The sequence below is a fragment of the Accipiter gentilis genome, chromosome 10 (genome assembly GCF_929443795.1).
Source record: "Accipiter gentilis chromosome 10, bAccGen1.1, whole genome shotgun sequence".
NCBI lineage: Eukaryota > Metazoa > Chordata > Aves > Accipitriformes > Accipitridae > Astur > Astur gentilis.
The window spans coordinates 30,972,922-30,993,797 of record NC_064889.1 but is presented as its reverse complement, the minus strand read 5'-3'; the positions used below and the strand labels follow the sequence as shown (position 1 = coordinate 30,993,797).

General features: G+C 40.1%; 1 protein-coding gene across 1 annotated transcript in view; it reads left to right on the top strand.

Moving 5' to 3' along the window:
* Nucleotides 1-9,791: 9,791 nt before the first annotated feature.
* FOXK2 (forkhead box K2) overlaps nt 9,792-20,876 on the top strand; it is a 58,822-nt gene continuing 47,737 nt past the window's right edge. Inside the window, exons 1-2 of the mRNA XM_049812611.1 lie at nt 9,792-9,867; nt 19,974-20,718. Coding sequence (XP_049668568.1) covers nt 9,792-9,867; nt 19,974-20,718 — 821 coding nt within the window. The remainder of the gene's footprint in view (nt 9,868-19,973; nt 20,719-20,876) is intronic.

Sequence of the window (20,876 nt, the reverse complement as noted above, 5' to 3'; positions counted from 1 at the left end):
TACAGGTGAGACAGAGGGTTTGTTCTTAATTGATTGCTTATTTCAGCCTTCTGGCATGTGAGAAATATTGTGAAAAGTTGTTTGGTATGAGAAAAACCTTCTATTGCCCTAAAAGGTAAGGTAAATGATGCTTTTTTACAGTCTTATGATAGCTAGGTGAAGATGCTAAATCATACCAAATATGTAAAATGCTGGACAAATGATCAGGCATGTATGCAGTGGTAATTGTATAAAGCTAAGAAATTACATCTGTCTAAGAATAAAGAGATTTAAATATAAAGCGTTTCATGGGACAGATGTCCTAGGGCATTCTATGCTATTCTAGGGAATATTTACCTACCAGGACTAGTTGTATAGCCTCTCTATGAGGAAAATAATTGTGTTGTGTTTCAGTGGTGGAACACCACATCACTGGTAATGCTTTTGGGTTGGTTTTTCATTCACAGTATAGCAGTGAGGTAGATTGGTGGTATTACTGAGGGATTCTCATTAGCTCTGGGATACCCATACAGCGGTCAAGTGATTTGTCCAAAGTCATGTTGGTAGCTGAACTTGTGTCTTAAAAGTGAGACTAAACTCAATTACTAGCTTGGTGTTTTTAGATGGGTGGGCAACATTCTAAATTGTAGAAAATAGTGGTTTCCCTTCAGAAAGGAACAGTGGTTATGTTAATGTATACTTTTTTTTTTTCTTGTTTTTAAAGGTGTGGTACTGCACTTCCTATTGAAGGGTGGAGATGAAGGCAGGTATTTCCTGCTTTCCAGGCATTTGGGTGTCATGTTTTCCTGTTGCTGTTATTGTTTTGGGCCTTATGGAGTACATCTTTTCATTCTATGATGTTATATAAGGGCCAGGAAAAGAACAAAGTCTTGCTGAACGTGCTTCAACAAATTCTGAATTTACAGTCATGGAGCAGCTGTTGTATTCTAGGCCTTTTACTACCTAGTCTAGTTGTAGGTTGGCTAAACAGTAACTGTTAAGGAACTGGAAATATCAAAGGTAATGGAGCAACAACACCTAAACTCACCTGCTTCATCAGTGGCTTTAATGTTTGGTTTCTGTCTTGTTTTTGGAGTCTTGCCTGTTGGTGATAGCTTTCAGAGATTGCTACTATTGTAGAGAATTAAGTTGATGGGAAACAGCGAGGGAGTCAAGTAGCAGGGATTTCAAGATTCTTGCCAGGTGAAATGGTATGGTTTTTTGAGTTCTGGCTATTGTCAAGAGTTGGAATGTTGAATTAACACAGGAAGAAAAGAATGTACAGAAATCTGATTTAAAGTATTATTAGCAGGGCATAGCCAAAGGGAAGTGTTACTGAACCATGTCTAGTTAGGATTCTAAATACATTCGGTTCCTCTCTAATGCTTCTTCTGTTATTGACTTCCAACTTTAACATTTAGAATACTAACCAAGCTAGATTAAAATTATTTTTCTGGTTTACATGTAACACGTACAAAACTGTTGAAGCAGATAATAAATAATGCATTGTTTTTTCTTTAATGTTTGTTATTTACTCGGGCATTACGATTGAAGAATGATGAGTCAAAGTAGTTGAATAGGGCTTTTTGAGGAAGCTTTGGGGAGTTCAGGATTCTTTTACTTCTGCAGTATTTGAGTGATAGAGATTCAAAAACTCCTTTACCTGTACCTTTATTAATGAGACAGATTCTCAGGATAAAACTGGCTTTCCTGGGATTTGATTATGGAATGTATCTGCTTGTGTCTTGAATTCACTAAGAAATGAAACAGAATACAAATACAAAATAAATACTCAAAAGTGTCACATCAGTTTGGTGAGGAAGAGTGAAACCTGTAGGATGAGTTGGTGTCAGTCAGTAGTAAATGATTAGTTGGGAAGCCCCGACTTTGAAGGTAGCCTTCAGCTTCAGTTCCTGTCTCTCCTGAAATGGTAGCAGCAACTCCTTTTATAACAATTTTTGCTATATAGCTTTTCTTACAATCGTGGGATCTTGCAAGAGGCTGTATTGCAGAACTTCTGTTAAGCAATCTGTTGTCTGAAAAGTTGTATGATTACTGCCCATACAAGGCAGTTGTAAGGTGTAATTCCCTAACTTGGAGAGAAAATAAACAATCCTGAGGAAAAGTCCAGCAAGCTGTTAATGGTGAAGACTTACCATGACACCACTGTGAACAGCTGAGGAGTTTCTTAGCAAGATGGAAAGTAAAACTTAAGTTACATTTAAAAGAAAAAAAAGTGATAACCTGCTTAGTAGGACAGCTTCCTGTGCTCTACCAACTAATTGATTTTTGATGCTTTGTTTTGACTAGTCTGCATTCAGACTCTCTAAGTCTGGCCAAAGTATAAATAATTCTTAATTGAACTAAAAGATTCTGCATGTACTGGTTTTGGTCTTTTAGTGTTCACAGTTTGTTTTTAATTAAAAAAAAAAAAAAAATTCCCCCAAAACAAAAAAACACCTCACCACCCCCAACAAACCACAGTCTGTGGTTATTTCACTAATGTAACTTGAAAGTGAATGTGTAACACTGCTTGTCCTTACAGAAAATAAAGATTGAGTGGTTAGTCTTAAGACAATTAAATAATTTACTTTATTGTAATGCTAAAGGTTGATCTGTATTTCACTATAGTGAAACCTATGTGTATACATCATAAAAATGTAATATGTCGGTCTGATTATATGTATTGAGCATACAAAAGCACAAATGGAATTTTGGTAATATTTTCCATTATTTCAAAGTTAGAAGATTATATTAGGGGAACATACTTAGCTAGACATACTTTGTGAAAACAATGCAAACATATTTCATATTTAGCTATTTGAATGTCATATTGTAACTGTTATCATTGTGTTACTTTTCAGGGTGACCAGCAAGAAGAAAATCAAGCTCTTGCATAACAATGCTGGGGCAGTTTTTGGTCCATTTTGATTTTGCTGTGAGGGTATTGTGAACTATAAAGAACTGCTGTAAGTTGTAGTATGAAATTCCATGTTACTTGTTGAACAGCACATTAAACTTAATTACCTAAAATTTTATTGTGTTATGTTAACATTAATAAAGTGTGTGGAGTGGATTATTTCACTGTGAGAGTCTGTATGTAGTTCTCTGAGGGGTGACAAGAAACAACAAGCCAAAATGCTAATAGGTATTGCTCAAGCTTATTCAGAATTTGTTAATTTCCTGTAGGTTGTGTTAATGAAAAAGTTCCTCGTGTTTTATTAAAGGGTTAAAACAGAAACAACGTTCTAGTACCAGTTGCAGCATCAAGCATGCTTCCATGCTGAATGTGTTTCTTGGCATGCTTTTTCTTAGGGAACAAATTTAACATATCCCACATTATTGGAAGGTAGTCGTGCAGTTTACTGATTCACTTGAAAATGATGGGTAACAATACAGGACTATATAGTATGTTATGTTAGTGCCTTCTAAAAAACGAGTAATCAAGACAAATACTGTGTTGTTAATCTAAATATGTTTCGTTATTGGATAATTTGATCTCTTGCTTTGGCTTTTGATACTACAAAAGCTCTTACATGATGCCTCTTAATTATTTTCTTCTCTAACAAAGATGAAATGTGTTGAGTACTTTCAGTTACTGAAGTTCAACAGAATAGTGTTGGCAGTTCTGAATTTGTTTTGTAGTTACTAAGTATGACTAATCCTGGAAAGTTTTTAACTGAGAAACTGTGAAATTAGTATGATTGTATTCAATATATGTTTGTCAGAAGGACAGAAACTCCCAGTCTTCTGATTATTTTTTTTTTTTTCTTGAACCACACACTTTCATAAGCATTTAGGTCTTGATCTTGCAGTATTCAAGCCAGCTGGGTTTTTCCATCAACTTACATCAGAACAGCCTCTGTCTGTGGAGAAATTCCCCTAATTAGGTCATTACACTCAAATTCAGTTTTTTTAAATGAGCTACTTCACCTGCTACAAGAAATTGCTGCTCTTAAATTTTCTCTTGTTGCTTTTGAAGTGCAAAAATTCAACATTGCCTTATTAACAATATATCTTTTGCCAAATGTTGCACAGATAGCTTTTTTTTTTAAGTCAGAGAAGATGATTTGTTGAAGCTTTCTCAAAATGAAAATGCCACTTCCCATGTCTTTCTGTTCTCTCTGCTCTGTACTTTTCAAATTTTTCTTTGACTACCAAGCAGTCATTCATGTAAGTGACTCAGTTTGGCTCACAGAAAAAGTATGACTAGTGAACTAGTTCTGAGAGAGCTGAAAGACACCTCACTGAGATTTTCTTTTTTTTTATTGTCAGTGTCCTCACAGTGAAAAGGGAAGAGGACTCGGCCTTCAGTATAATCAGTTATGCTTTCCTCCAAAGTCTACAAGATCAGCAGAAGAATCTGCAACTGCAGTAGCTTATTTCAGTAAGGAGCTCTGCCCTTCTGTGGCATTTGAGCACCTTCTTGTCAGCCAGCTCAGCCTAGTTGTTGTGCCTTTATAAATGCACATTGAAAATATTTATATTATTTAACTACTTACTATTGCAGAAGTAAACTAATACTGCAAATGCATGATGTGTTGAGGTGCACTCACTACATAAAATTAGTGGTAGAATGATTATTCTGGTACATAGTACTTGAATATAGTATGAGTCAGCCCATACTAATGTGTTGCCCCCAAAACCTCCCATTAGACTATCACTTCATGCAGAAGAGTCAAGAAAAAAGTAGACTTTTAAAAATTTCCTTTTGTAATGTCATAATATGCATGGATGATATATTTTGCATTGTTATATCAACACACGCTTTTGTATAACTGACTTCTGTAGAGCAGAATATTTGCATTAGTATTTTTCAGTAAATTTTGCAGAATAGTGAATGATGATGATTCTGAAACGTTCTTACTTCTGCTAAGAATATGACAAGAGCGATGGTTATGCTTTTGTCAAAACAGCTGAGTAAGTTTTTGTGCACCTATGGGTCTGTGGGAACTGATGAACTCGAATGTGTTCAAATGTCAGAACTAAATCTACAAAAATTGTTTACACTGTTGTTCCAATGGTATGTTAAGCATATACACATAGAAGAATTACTCTAAGCAAAATAGTTGGGTTCTTGGCAATACCGAGTATATGTTTCTGACCTAAGTAATGTGAAAAAGAAAATTTTCTATATGGGTTTATAGTGAAAGGCAAACAGTGGCTGTAAAAACACAGAATTGTTTTGTTTTGTGTTCGTAATGTGGCTTTACTGTCCCGGTTGTTTTCCTTAGAACTGTGGATCTATCAAATCTGTTGGAATGTGAGTATTTAAGTATGTAAACTGGGAAACTTCCATCCAAATAAAGACAGGTTCTGTGTTGGAACTTGAATTTCAAGCCATTAGCTGAAGAACTTAAGTTACAATGCACCGGTTTTCATACTACTTTGTATTCCATTATTTTGCCTTTACAAGAAGTAATTTTCTAAGATCACCGTAATTATGATTGTGCTTTTAGCTCAATGAACTTAGTATTACATGAAAACTTCATGTTTTATGTGGGAAAGGTGGTCCATTTTATATTGCAATTTGTAGTAAAAAACCTACAAAACATGAGGAGAAAAAATACTTAAAACAGCTCTTGCAGCTTTCTTTGTGAAGTAGTTTTGTAGATAGTCACAGACACCATTTGGAGCGGGGGGTAGAACTGAGGTGAGACAGACTGGTGTAGATTACTCTAGAAAATAATAGTGTTTCAATGCCCTATTTTCTTACCATTTGGAATGGCTGTTTAATTCTTCAGCTCTTCTTTGAATGCCTGTCTATGAGGCTTGATCATACAGTCAGAAGTTTGGGAGGAAGCAGAATGCTGCACCTAGACACGTGATTTAAGAATGTAACAGGGATGCAGGAATCTGGTTTTATTCTGAATTCTTCAGGCTTAATAGATCATGTTGTGCAAGTTGCTTCCCGTTCTTCTTTTTCATCTTGTAAAATAGGGAGTGAATTTCAAATGTGACTTTTATAAGGCATGATCATTTGTCTGTAAGAAAGATCTAATAGTATGAAATACTATCGTAAGTGTGATGATACTTGTCATTACTTTTTCAAGAAATTTTCATGTCCTGTGACTGTTGTTAGTGACATGTCTTTTGCGCTTCTGAATCAAGGCACCCTGAACAGGTTTCAACAAGGTGTCACATTAAGCACATTCTCATGAGTCACTGCTGAAAAAAATGATCAGTGGATGGCAGAAGGGAAAACACATCAAAGGAGGAATTCCGAAGGTAGGAGTAGTGGAGTTTCAGTTTGAGATGTGTAAATGAAATGTGGGTTAGAGAGGAATGGTGAACCTGAACGTTTTTTGTGGTTTGAGTGGTTACCTGTCTCAGGACAAGCCTGCTTCCCCTCTTCTCATGTGTCAGCAGAAGCAATTAATATTTCATCCCTTTATAATTCCAGAGAGATTCCTCACCACTACAGGAGTCAAAGCTCTGGGTAGCGAGGATTGTGTTTTCATGAAGCTGAGGATTCAAGAGATAAATTGGACACTTCCGAGATTAGATAGAGCTGCTAAGTGTGAGAAGACTTACATCTTTGCTACCTCACTTAGGTCATAAAGCAATACTTTCTTCTGTACTTCTTGTGTATAAATGTAAAATTGACGTGTATTTAAGATATCAGTATCAGTCTACCACTCTGATATTTGTAACCTTGCTTTACATGCAGTATTCAGCATAGTTTTATCTATAGACTTGCTAGGGTATCTAGAAAGAAAGAGGGCAAGTGTGTTTGTGTATACAAACACGCTCCCACTCTCCATTTCCTTTATAAGATTGTAAACTAACGTGTTGGAAGGGACCTCTGAAGGTCATCTAATCCACCCTTCTGCTCAAAGCAGGGCTGACTTCAGATTTGGATCAGGTTACTTGGGGCCTTGGCTAGCTGAGTTTTGAAAATCTCCCAAGTATTTTATAGAATTTTGAAATGTTGTTCAATGGAAAATAGGATCCAGATTGTAAGATTTATCTTGCATTACTGTTTTCTATTTTTCTTTTTTTTTACTGCTGTTGTAGTAGTCAAAGTACTGATTCATGTTTTTTAAGGTATGTGACCTGACAATATGAGAATGCTTAAAATATACTTATGCGGACATCTAAATTGTACAACTACAGAGAATTACTGATTTTAATTGCTTTGTCTATGCTAAATAAAAGTGTGTGCATGTGGAGAACATTTTAAGATGTATTGCAAAGACCTCACTTCCTCTGGCTTAAGAGGGAATATGGTCTGAAGTGAGATGACCACAGATACTGCGTTAAGTATTCTTTCTTGTATGATTACTATTATATATGGTGTTTGCAATCTTGTGTTTATATTAGCAAAAAACCTTTGGTGAATATGCTCTGAATGTGCAGTAAGTAGAGACATTGAAAAATCAGGGTATCTCGTACGGAGATACAGTGCCACTTAATTTAGTTATATTGGTTCTCTGGCTTTTATCAGGTTAAGTGAAAACCTGCATATATGTATCCTTTGCCAGAAAAATGTATTTTAGACATTTTAAAGCTAACTTAAAAAGTAATTGTTTTTCAAGATAGGCTATTCTACCTTTTTGAAGTTAGCGTGTTTTCCTGTTCTTTATCTCCACCCTTGGTAGTAAAACAACCTTGGGATATCTGTGAAATCTTCAAATGGAAGGAACCTTGCCAGCTTAAGTGATGGGCTAAATTTAGGGTCTGGAACTAAACCAGAGTGGAGAGGCTCTTTTGTAATATATGATGGCTACAATTTTTCTTAAAATGCCTTTTGACAGACCCAGCTTATCATGTGCGTCATTATCAAGACTTATCTTTGTGTCGTAAATTGCCAACTAATCCATATGTGTTTGAGCAACCAGGATCACCTGCAAGTCAGTTATTCTTGACAGATGTCTGTGCTCCTCAAAGTAATTTGTGTTCTTCTAGGGCAAAGTAGAGGAGGGAAAACCAAAGGAGAGAACAAAGGTTGCATGGTGTTTAAACCACTGGAAAAGTTTCTGGTGCTTTTAAATCAGTTTTTCTTACTTTTCAGTGTTCTTTTCACAAATTTCTTCGCTATCCTATGCGCTCTTTCTTGGATGGTTAACCTTCTTGCAGACATTAGAAGACATTCCAGCAGAAGAATCTTATCTGTGTTTGTAAGCTTTGTTTAAACAATCAGTTCAAAACAGTTCTTGAAGTGACCCATTTTTCAAATGAAAATGTTCTGTAACACTGAGACAAGAGGTTCTATCTTCAGTAGCAAAAAATAAAATAAAATCCTACTGTAGTTTAAGTAATCCATCATATTATAAACTCAACCTGGCTTTGAATATAGTACAGTAGTTTTTATCTTGTGATTCAGCTGTTGATCTGGGATGAGTTAAACTGTATCTGTACAGAGCAGCTCTGACATTTCTTGTGCTGTTTTTAATCCCAAGTTAGATGAAACTACTTGTGGACAATAGAGTGGAACATATTTCATATATCCCAATGACTTGTCGTTCCTTTTCTTTTCCAAAAAGGCAGCTGAAAGTACAGGTTGCAGTAGTTGATTCTCTTAGGTGAAAATGTTTCTTGTCTTTTAACATCCCGATTCAATACTTTAGTGTGGTCTCACAACTATGAGCTTGGACAAGATTTGAGTACAAATATCTCAAGAGATTGCACTTTGGTTGTGAACTTTGATAATACGTTATACAGCTGTGGCGGTAGCAGCAGGTGTGGTTTTATGTACATGTAGAAAACATAACTGTTCCGTAATTCATTTAGCTGTAGTATACCTATATCTAAAGTAGTCCTAAATCAGCATTTTTTAAAAGTCTGGTCATTAAATAAAGTTGTGCAAATCTTTATCTTAAGATTGATGAGTTTGGTGCAAATATACATACAGAAATAAGATTTTTTTTTTTTTAAGATAGCTTCCAAAAGCCATAGCCAGAAGATCACTCATCAAAGTCTAAAAATGCTCTAGCGAACGTGCATAGTGTTCCTGTAAGCTTTTCATACCAAGACTGTATGCTTATTGCAAGGTTGTCTATTCAGGGTAACGGGAATACAGGGGAGTCTGATGCGTGTGTGTAAGGGGAGGCCAGGGCTCACATTTCAGCAGCCCTGCTTATGCAGCTGCTGTGCTCCCCTTCCCTTCCCTTCCCTTCCCGGGCATCCGTTCTGGTCTCGCCACGGCCTCTCCCTCTGATAGCGCAGCACTTTGTGGGTCCACGTGGTAAACTGGGTACGGAAACTCATCTGGCTACAAAAACTCACCCTCAAAATGGTGGTGTCGGTCATTTGTCTTCATTCCTGTCATTTCCTTAATCTGGTTTGTCACTTAGTCATACAAACATCTGCTGGCACAACGGGAGGTGCCGTACGGATGGGAACTAGTGGCAAGCGCAGGAAATGACACGACCATTGCAAGCTTGCTGTTGAACTGTTGGCTAAATATTTATCTGTGACGTGAAATACCTTTTAACCTCGTAGTCATTCATAAAAGTATTGCGGAAAAAGCTGAGCCAAGTTACTCTCACTATTATGTCAAATTATTCCGGGATTTTAGGCAAATAATACCTACTTTCAGTGACAAATTAAAAACCTATTCAGCATTAGAAATAGGGTATTAAGGGTTTAACTTAAAATTATGAGCTTCCAGAAGGCTGTTTTTAAGACTTTTTTTTTTCCTTCATTTGCCCACTTTGCCTCATCCCTTCCTAAAAAAAAAAACAAAAACCCTCAACAAACTGGAAAGAGGAGGGAAAAAAGAGTTTGTGAGGGTACTTAGTAGATGTTTTAAATTCACTTACTTCAAATTCTGATTACTTTTTTATATCAGATCCTTTCTGTTGTGTAAAATGGCAAAGGTGAGTTCCAAAATGCAATGCGGTGTTGATGCCTTTAATGATGTAGTGAAATCAGTTCTCAAAGAGGGTAAGTTTTGTATTTAAAATTCTGTATTGGGAATTGGAGAAAAAAAAAAATTATTAGATATAAATGTGTTCCTGTCTTGGATGTCTGGTGATTTTTTTTTTTTTTTTTTTTTTTCTCCTCTCCTGCTTACTACCATTCCAATCTTGTTTTACTCAGTTACAGTTTCTGGCTGATGAATAGTAGCACACTGTCTGCATCTGTATTGTGGTACATGCTTTTTTGCTTTTTTTCACCTCTTCTGTACTAAGACCCTGGCTTAGGAATTACTGTAACTCTTACACTGGAAATAACAGCCTTTCAGTCTTTTCTTAGAAAGGAAAAAAAAGAATGGAGTGAGATTTTCAGCTGCGTTTACGTTTTTAGGTTTGTGTAAAGATGGACAGAATCACAGACGTCCGATTTTCAGAAAAAGTTGAAAATCTGTGAATGGAAAATAGTATCTGTAGAAGTAATTAGAGACTGTTACTTGTGTTAATTATAGGAAGCATGTTCTTACCTGTATTTGTTTTATTTTTTTGTTTGATAAAAATAGAGGAGAAATGAAAGAATGAGAATGTATACATCACGTGACATTACAGAAACATGCTTTGGTTGCACAGGAGCTATTAGAATAGGAGACTTAGAATAAAAGCCTCTGAGGTAGTATGTTACTAAATACAATACTTACAGATATTATCATATTAACACAAACTAAATTCATAATGCTGCCTTCAGAGCTTGTCCAACCTGAGAGTGGGCCAAAGCTCCCCCCTTTGAAATTAAAAAAGATGCTTTTATATTGATCAGCTTTTCTATTTAAAGCTAGAGGAAGTAAAACACACAAAAACGCACCCAAAAGTCAGTCAGACAGGAATACCATCACTGACCCCAAACTTGCAAATATAATCATCACTGGAGAGCTCTGTAACAGTATATGACAAAGTAAATGCACTGAGTTACTTGTCACAGGTCAGTCTTGCATGACTGTGCTTACATCAGTAAGCAGTTTGATTCCTGCAAATAGCTTCTTACTAAGTGTTTTCTGGAAAGCAAAAAAAAAAAAAAAAAAAAAAAAAAGCGTTCTTAAGCAAAATAAAGGCAATTTGAATGAAAAGTGCCATTAGGCGTGTGATGGGGGAAAACACAAATAGTCACTTGAAACTGACAGTAGAAAGTTAAAAATTCAGTTGAACCAGTGGAGCCTGCCAACACAGTAATTAAACCATTGAGCTGCTGGCTTTGTATTAGTTGAACTTTTCAAGTCATCTACCAGCACTGACCAACCACAAGGAAATAAAAGCAGGCTGCAGTGTTGGATTTGTGTAGCAGTTCTATTTACAGTCATGTTCTAAAATTAATATTCTTATGCGGAGCAGTGTTTTGCAAAAATATTTTGAATTAGAAAAGTTAATGGTGATATGTGAAAGTTGACTGATTTAAATTTTAAGTTTGTGCCCTTGGGAGAAAGGGAAATACGTATACTTTAGCTGCAGCCTACTTTCAACTCTACTTGCAGTTTGTAGTTTTGTTTATATCTTAGGATCCTGTTAGAAGATGCCTAGATTTTTTTTCACCATATTTAGGTTTTATGGTTGCTATACTAGCATTTTGTATTTTCAGTAGTAAACTACAAAGCTTTTGTACTCAGCAAGTTTCAGGTTGCATAAACAGCTTATGATAAGACCAAAAGGTCCCATAGCTGATGCTGTGCTATGTAGTTGATGCATGTTAGTTTTTTTCTCTAGTGCGATAGTCCATCCTCAAAAAATCTTTAAATGTATTTTTATAATATTATTTATTATTGTATGTATATATATTACATGTATATAAATGCTTCTGTTCATGTTAGCTTCTATGACTTCCACTGAAAATTTTTTTTCCTCTAATGTTTTTTTTTCTGAGCAACAGGTTCATTTTTCCTTGACCCATCTTTGTATCTTACTCAGTTATTTAATAACAAGCAATGAAGAACTGTATGTTGCTAACTGAAGCAACTGTAAAAATTATAAGTGAATTGTTTCACATTCTTATTTTGTTCAGTTTTGTCATGATCCAAACAGGCAGTTCCTGTTGGCAACGGGGCCGCCTCACAAAATGCTGTCTAATAAATGTCATTCAAGAACATGGGTAAGAAACTTCAAATACTAGTCACGAGCGGGTGTGTTTATTTGCTGATTTGAATATAGTCTGTTGCATCATTCCTTTTCTGAGAATGAAATGTAAATAGAAGAGTATTATCTCAAAGTAACCACAGACTAATTCAATTAGCAAAATAAATTGAGGCAGAGCAGGAGATGAGTTTTGAAGAACTTGAGTCCTCAGAGGAGAGATTTATTCCTCTGACTGACATCTGTCAGTAATCACTATCTCTGAGCATCAGTGGCTTTCTGATCATGGACTTGTTGGTTGGCTGTTCTCTAACACACCTCATGTAGTGGTCCTTCTGACTGTTGAGACTCTTCATTTTTCTGCTCCTAATCTTGATACTTCAGTGACTGTGTGTTGGTATTCTGAATATCCACAGAAGGGAACCATTTTCTTCATGTGTTGTTCTGTTTCTCCCTGAGGAACTGACCTTTAGAATGGTTATTATGCATAACCCAGGTGAAAATTTAGAAGTGACATCTTTCTGCCTCAACATTATTTTCTGCCTCAACATTATTTTCTATTTGTAGTAGATGTAAATGTGGTTTACTTTTTTTTTTTTTTTTTAATTGTTCCCAGTGTCAAAAGGATTTTGGTATTGCTATTTGGATCGGACCTTTTTTTTTTTTTTTTTTTTAACAAAAAAAAAGGTAATCTCAGACTAGTCTGTGCTGTCCTTTATGTATTACTACACATGTTAAGATGACTCTGAATCTTGAAAAGACTGTCTGTCCTGTCAGAAATGTTTGTTGGTCTCCCCCCATTTTAGAGGCTGCTTGAACACCTCATGGTTTGCACAGGATTCAGACATAATCAGTCCAGCAGAGCATTTGTTTGCATTTTTTTCTAAATTATTTTAAAGTGCTTTTTGTTGTTGTTCAGATCATTTATGTAGTCTTTTACTTTTATTCTCATCATCCAGTTTGGGAGAAAATAATCAGTTAATTCCACCATATCCAGATTTCTGTAGATCTCTCTTCTTTCTCTGGCTGCCCACAGAGAAATTAGTTTAAAAGAAACTGTTCAAGTGTTCCCCTCTCCAAAAGTGTGACTTTCTCCCTTCTATCAAATCTTCAAATGCTTTGATTTCTGGTTTGAAGATTAAGTGTAAACTTCAGTAAGTTTCACAGAAAAAGGAATTAAATATGACAACCATTCTGAATATTGTGAGATTTATTAGGAAAATCTGTTGGGCCAGACCCAAGGCTTATGTACTTCAGTATCTTGTTTCTGTATTCAGGAAAAAGAGATTTGCAAGCAGCTCCATTTTAGGTCAGTGTTACAAATGCAATTGCGGGCAAGACCAGTTCTTGCTAGATTTTGTATAAACAGAGAAAAAAGGTTGTCCTTGTTTTGTAGGACTTTTAATAGGGATGGAAAATCTACTATTTTAAGTTGTTCAGGCTTTCACTACACAATTAAAAATAATAATGCTAAATACTTTATATGGATATGAAAATACTGCTGCTATCATCCTATTCCTGATAGGATCTTTCCTGGTGTGCTTTGAATTCAGCCTTTTTTCTATCTTATAGGAGTCTTACAATATCTGTTTATGGAACATGAGGTTGTTCTCACTGTGCTTTTGCCTTGTTACATTATTTTGGTAACATTTGTCTCTACTGAAAAAAAGTTGCAGTTTCTTGACCTTTGCATAATAGTGTTTTCATACCTTATCTTAGTAACTCTTCTCTGAACTTCTCTTAGTTCTGTAGTTATCCTTTTGGACAGAGTAAGAAGTATTTCAGAGAAGACAGACAAAGAAAAATAGGTGTCTCTTTTTGGCTTTCTGTTGGCTGAGAGAGTGGCATTGATTTAAAAAAACAAACAAACAGCCCCCCAAACCAAACTGATTTTGATAAAAGCTTCATTTCTGTCCTCCTGAAATGACAAATCTAAATTAGAATGCTCTGTCATTAAAAGAATATTTTAAAGTAAGTTTTTTCTTATTGATGCTTATTAGTTTACACTTGGTATTGGTTTTAATTTGCCTTTGGTTATCTGTTTCATTTAGCTTATTCACATTTCTATAATTCCTGTCTGGTTTTCATTAATGTAAATAATTTGTCATTTACTCATTTGCCTACCCTATCTTATACTCTCTGCTCCCACTCACTTGTTTTTTTCTGCCAACCAAACTACCACTTCTAATACTGTTTTTGTAGAACTTGAATCTGCCATGTATAGTGGTACCACTGCAGTTGCCTCCTCTAGATGCCTGAAACATCTCTTCCAGATAAGCTGGACCTTGGCAGCTTAATGTGCTGCTTTTTTTCCCCCAAGGTTTAGTTCATTTATGATACGGTATCATAAAGGTATGTGATATGGGAGTGCTAGAAGGAGACTGAAAAAGAGTTCAGCCCAAAATTAAGGAAGAGTAACAATTCTTATACCATGGTGAATAGACTCGATGTGTTCTAGTGGGGCTGTTCGTCTAAGAGAAGTGCCAGCCTTTGATAAGTTTTTGTGGAAGGTTACATCATTCAAATATGTACAGCTGTGTATGCATAGAAAATATTCAGTACAATCTGCGCTCTCAAAGAATTAAAAAGCCCCAAAGATGCTTTCCACAGTGATGCTGCAGGACTGACCTATTCTGTGAGCAAAAATGCAAAAGCTGTCAATTTGGTCTCAGGTATGTTTTAACAGGTACTTCTAAGTGTTTACTTAAAACAGAGTTGTTACACATATCTTGATCAAGCAAAGAGCTAAGATGAACATACAATGGCAAAAAATGGCAAATTAACTTGAAGAAAAATCTTACAGTAGAATTGTGCTTAAATGGGTCATAACTAATAGCAGTAACTACTGATCAACATTAAATACAGTTAGTGTTGCAGCTGCTATGGTTCAGTTTCTCTGATTATGCTTAAAGACTTCATAGTGGCAGAACTCTGTTGTTTAGAAGTGGGTAACAAAACTTTAAAAATGTTTTTGAATCATCAGGTCCAATTTTCTCTCGGGTGTTACAATTTTAACCGTAAGATAGAAACGTGAAGATTAATTAGCTATTTATTTGGTGAAGAGCGTGTATCATGCAAGGCTGGATTGCAAGCTAATGGGGGTTTCGCCTTTCCAGTTAACAGGGAGTAATGCTGCTGGGGCTTTTAAAAATCCTTCTGTGGTGTCAGGAGTTAGAGCTGCTTTATGATTCATTATCCTCTGAGGGTGGATGGGATGCTTTCAATTTAAGGCGCGCATTTGGCTTTTTGTCGTCTGCTGCTGCTTGACACGAACCGAGGCGTTAGGGCTGTAGGCTTTATCTTCTTGGTTACTAACCGAGCTACTCCCTGCTGGTTTGGGGCGGCTCATACTCGCCTCCCAGAACCGCTTGAGGGTGAAGGTGTCGCCTCACAAAACTGCTTTTACAACCCAAGAAAACGTGCTTTAACCTCAGCCGTCAACAGGAACGCAGGGAGCCTGCAGTAGCTGTGAAGTAATCCTGAGAGAACACCCCGCTAACCGCCTTCCTCAGCTTCGCCCGGATCCGCGTTTCCTCACCGGAGACGCTGGGGCCGCGCTCCCGGCACCGCCCACGGCCTGGCAGTGTTTACAAACACGCGTCACCGGCAAGCGGAGCTCTGCTCCGCCCGCATCCCCGGGCGGCGCGCACACCCCCCTCCCCGAGCTCCGCGCCGGGCCGCGCCGCGCTCCCTCCGCCAGGAGGGCGCTGCCGCCATGAGCCGTTGGGGGCGCGGGGCACGCCGGGTAGAAGGGCGGGAAGCGCGCGGCGGCGGGCTGAGGGGAGCGCGGGTTTCCTGTCAGGCGCGGCGGCCGTCAGCCGCCCCGCTCCTCCGGTAAAGCTCGCCGAGCCAGCGAGCGGCCGGGTGGCTTTGACATGCACAGCAGTGATGTCCCTTCTCCGCGAGGGCAGCAGTCGGCTAACAAGGGACTGGTCGAGGTTTAAAGCGCTGTTTTCGCCCTCCTCCCCATCCCTGCTCCAAAAAAAAAAAAAACCGTGTTCGTCTGGATGCCTTGGGCGTTTTTAGAGAGTATTACGCTTTCCAGTGTTTTATTACTTAAAGAGATCTGAAAGACATCCGTAAAGGAAAAAAAAGCCTGTAAAAATGACTTTTGAGGTATAGCTCTTTATTTTCTCCTATTAATTTTAAAGTAACTTCAGGAACTGGCTGGGTATGTAGCTAGGGAGCTTCACACCATCCCGATCATTCGCTTTTTTTAATATTTTGCAGTAATTACATTATGCTTTTATAACACCTTCCCCTTGACCAAAATGCGTTTGTGAGAAAATGACTAAATCGCAGCACGAGTCCTACTAACTTCTACACACATCATTAAATTTAAGCATGTAAAGAGCTTCCGTATGGTTATTGGGATTACTTAAAAATGTGATTGTACATGGCAGCGGTTTTGAGGCTGTGTGTCAGAGGAAGTTGTTACTGCTTACAAGGCGCTTCTCACCTAGTAAATACAAAAAAATGTGTGCTTGTCAGGTACAGGAATATCAATATGCGAAATCTTAATTCGGTTGTGCAGGTTTTGGTATTTGAAGTGCTTATCTTGTTAAATCACATGAATGCTACTGAGAAGCGGTTTTGCAGATTACCTTTGTAGGGTTTTGTTTAACAAAAATCAAATCTTGCTGGAAGCTTGTGACGCTTGGTATAATAAAAAGATTATGGATAGCTCCTAATGGCTTTTAAAAGCTGTTTAATGCTGGTTGTGTCAAAACAAGCAATTAGGGTCACTGAATCTACTTGATTATTTATCACGTTCCTCTAGCAGTATTCCATGCTTTTGGATGTGTGAAAATATGCATCCTGAGAAGGCTGCTTCACCACTTCATGGCCCTCAGTACAGAGCATATATATCTAATATGAAAACCAAAGGAAAGAAACTCAATTATGTGACAGTTTATTAGCCCCAAGCACAAGCAGACCATTAATGAACACCATTGTGTTGCTATAGCATGAGCTTCAAGAGAAAGAATGCATTTAAAAATATGTAGTCGTTTAAGGGAAGTTTGGTCAAATAAAATGGTATTAATGGATTAGACCTTACATAGGATTTATATATTTCTGTTAAATTTAGGTCAGATTGTTTTAAGGTTAGGTGATGCAGATAAGGTCTGCTGATTCTTAATTTCTGTGATGCAATCAAGTGTTGTTGCATAATTCAGTGTGGACTGGGTAACATGGGGCTACTTGGCTTGAAGGGCCAGAAGCAGAGCAGTGCAATGAGCACTTTGAGACCTTGTTTAGTGTCAGTGGCAATTGCAGCAAGTTAGTGCCTCGGATTAAATTTTGGTCAGCAACTTGCAGCCCTAGTTCTGTCCTGAAGAGTTAAGGTGGACGCAAAGCAGGCAGAGAAAACGAATGTCTTTTGCTTCCACTCAACTGGCAGGGAAAAAAGATGTGTGGAATAGTACGTATTTGCTGTGCAGCTCCAACACCAGGACCAGGTTATGTTCAAGGAGTGGATTTCTGGGGAACCCAGACACCCAGAACAGCACTGGAGAATTATGTGTAAGCATGAATTGTTCCACCACATCTTAGCTGCCGTTTCCTGCTTTACAGAACAGAGAACAGAACTGCAAGTGGGCAGGTTGCAGTGACCTGTAACTGTGCAATTTTGTATGCTCTCAAAGAAAGTGACTAAATCTGCACCAATTTAGAAAAACATGGGCAGAAAGATCTCCGCTGTCCTCTTAAAATGAATATAGTTTCTGACAATGGAATTTGTTGTTTGCTCTACACTGTTGGTAATACAAAAGTAAACAGACTTTCTGCTGGTGTTCAGTCACTTTTTATAGAGTAGCATACTGATGACTGGACGTTTGAAAAGTAATGTCAGTGTATATTACAAAACTCCGTTCAGCATCCTATGTCAATAGCTGTGTTCTCTGTGCTGTTCCATTATGAAAAGAGCAGGAAGGAATATAAGCTTTGTGAACTTTATACTGGATGTTATTAATAAATGAATACAAATTAACAAAGTTGTGATTCACATAATGCCTTTAACTTTTGCAAACTGAGCAATCCTAAGAGTGGTGGAAAGTGCTGCTGGCCTGATGGGAATTCACCTGGCTGCTCTCCCAATCAGCCTGTTTTCTCTCCCTCTGCGGGTGTGGGGGTGTGTTAGGAGATGGAAATCCATTGGTAATTTTCAGCCGGCATACCCCTCAGGATCCCTAACCAATTGTTAGCAAAGCAGGCACAACATTTCAATAGTTGCAGCAGAGCCAAAGGAGAAAAAAAAGCTGAGAATCAGGGAGTCATAACTGGCTCTCTGATGCTCCACATTTTCTATGCCAAACATATGTTGGTATAGAAGAAAGTCTGATTCTAAATACCAAAGTGTGGGCAAGATTTAACTGAAGTTTTCTGTAAAAGAAACCAAAGCTCTAAACTGTTGCTATATTTTACTGCATCTAGATGTGCATATGTGATCATATAAGTGGATTTAACCAGTATGGAATTGTGTTGTAGCTGCTTATAACAAGTGCTGATACAATCCCAAGGGTAAAAATAAGGTTTGCTGTAACTTTGCAGGTAGCAGGCACTGCGTTTTATTCCTAAGCATACAGAAGATATTTCTACACTTAAAGATCTGTTGACTCAAATATGCAAAACCAGAATTAACTACTAGATGTTTGTTAGCAAGTTGATTTATTTTGTCCGGAGCATAAAAATGTCTTTAAAGATTATTTTCAATTCCTGCAGAACATGTGTGTACCACTGAAGAAAGTATTTAAATGTCTTCTGAATTAATAACAGTGAACTTCAGTACTGTAAAAAAGCCCAAATAAACAACAAAAACCCCCTTCTAGGCAAAAAGTGCTTGAAAATACAGTAAGGCTAGCTGGGCTGCTGCAATGAAGTGTTTGCAGTGTTTATATTTGTGTATAGACATAAATATGTTTTAGCGTTCTTTTCACGGTTTATAGACAAAAGTGTTTCTTAATTGTTTACTTCTCAATTCTGACAGATTGCCTGGTCCTTGTAACTGTTAAGAGATGAGCACGTAAATATTTCTAGATTTTGGTCTGGTAAAACATTCCCATTGCAGATGCTACCTTTGACAATGCAAGTACAATTAATGTCATCTTTGTGGTAGCCTATAATATTTTAAAGTCAAAACCACGGATGTGGGCGCTTGATCCGTTTTTCCCATGCTATTACCTGTGACATTTTCTCTCCCGTGTAGTGTCACCCTCGGGGAGGAGCGACAGGCAGCTACAGCAGTGGGCTCTCCAGCTCTGTTTTGTCTGGTCAGATTGCTCGCTTACATTTTTGTGCCCTAGTTCCTATGAGAAAACTAGGACTAAGCCGAGGGAGGTGTGAGCACAAATACACGGACTGACTTACCCGAAACTTTTAAATTTAAAGCACTGCACTCGTTTTACATGGATGTTACAAAACTCCAAGACTGGGCGCTGCCTGTAGTTTTAACCTACCCCTTTAAAGGCCATCAGATGTGTACGATGCGTGTATCAAACCTTCCCCCTTCCTCCCCCGGGCTCTTTTGGGGCTAAACTTGAGGAGTTACAAACTACTCTCGAGCTGGCAGCCCGCCCCTCTGGCAATGTTTGGGTACTTATTTTATTCCTGACTATCCCCCCCCCCCCCCCCATTAGTGCTGTTTCCGAAAGCATTGCTAGATGAGGGCACGCGTGGTGCGCTATCTGCCGGGTGAAAAACACGTAGGTGGGCTGCGGGCGGTGCCGGCGGCCTCGCTCAGGGGCCCAGCGCGGGGGCTGCCCCCCGGCCCGGCGGGGCCGCGAGGAGCGGGCGAGGGCGGCCCGGCCTCTTGCAGGTGCTAGAGCCCCGGGGCCCCGCCGCCGCCCCAGCCCCGGCGAGGGAAGGGTCGACAGGCAGGAAGATGGCAGGCAGGCCAGCCCCGCCGGCCTGAGCGAGCACGCTCTGCGCCGCCCTGCCCTACCCTGCCTTGCCTTGCCTTGCCTTGCCTCCCCTCCCGGCCGGCCGGGGAGGGGCTGCCCCGCCGCTCCCTCGGGCCGCCAGCGCCGCGGCAGAGGGCCGGGGCTCGGCGCAGCCCCTCTGCCGGCGCCGCTGCCTCCGCCTCGGGGGAGAACGGCCGGCCGCTCCGCTCCCCGGCGCGGGTCTGCTCCGTGTTTTCCGGGCCTTCCCCGTGTTCTCGGGCCCCGACACTCGTTCGAACGTGCTGCGCGGCGCTGGCCTCGGCGCCGCTCGCCATTGGCCGCGCCGCCATAGCCCCATGGGCGTGCGGGCCGCGCATTGGCCCGGCGCCGCCGTCCATCAGGCAGCGGCGGACTGCGTCAGGTTCGGTTGAGCGACGTCCCCTTCCCTGCCTGTGTCTGGCGGCGGCTGCGGCTGCGGGGCCGGTGCGGGCGGAGGGGCGCAGCGGAGGGCGGCCCGCTCCCTCGCTCGCTAAGATGGCGGCGGCGGCGGCGGCGGCCGTGGCGCGGCTGGAGGGCCGGGAGTTCGAGTACCTCATGAAGAAGCGCTCGGTGACCATCGGCCGCAACTCGTCGCAGGGCTCGGTGGACGTGAGCATGGGCCACTCCAGCTTCATCTCCCGGCGCCACCTGGAGATTTTCACCGCTGCTCCCCCGCCGCCGCCACCGGCCGGCGCGGACGGGCCGCCGCCTCCGCCTCAGGGGGACCCGGCAGCTGCCACCGGCGGCGGCGGAGGGGACTTCTACCTGCGCTGCCTCGGCAAGAACGGCGTCTTCGTGGACGGCGTGTTCCAGAGGCGGGGGGCACCGCCGCTGCAGCTGCCCCGAGTGTGAGTACAGCGGGCGGCCGGGCCTGCCGTCCTCCCCCGTCACACCGGGGCCCGCCGGGCCGGCCCCGGGCTCGGGCCCGGCCCCGGGCTCGGGCCCGGGCCCACCCGCCGGCGCCTCGCCGCGCCGGGCTGCCCCGTGCTCCGCGGGAGGACTGGCT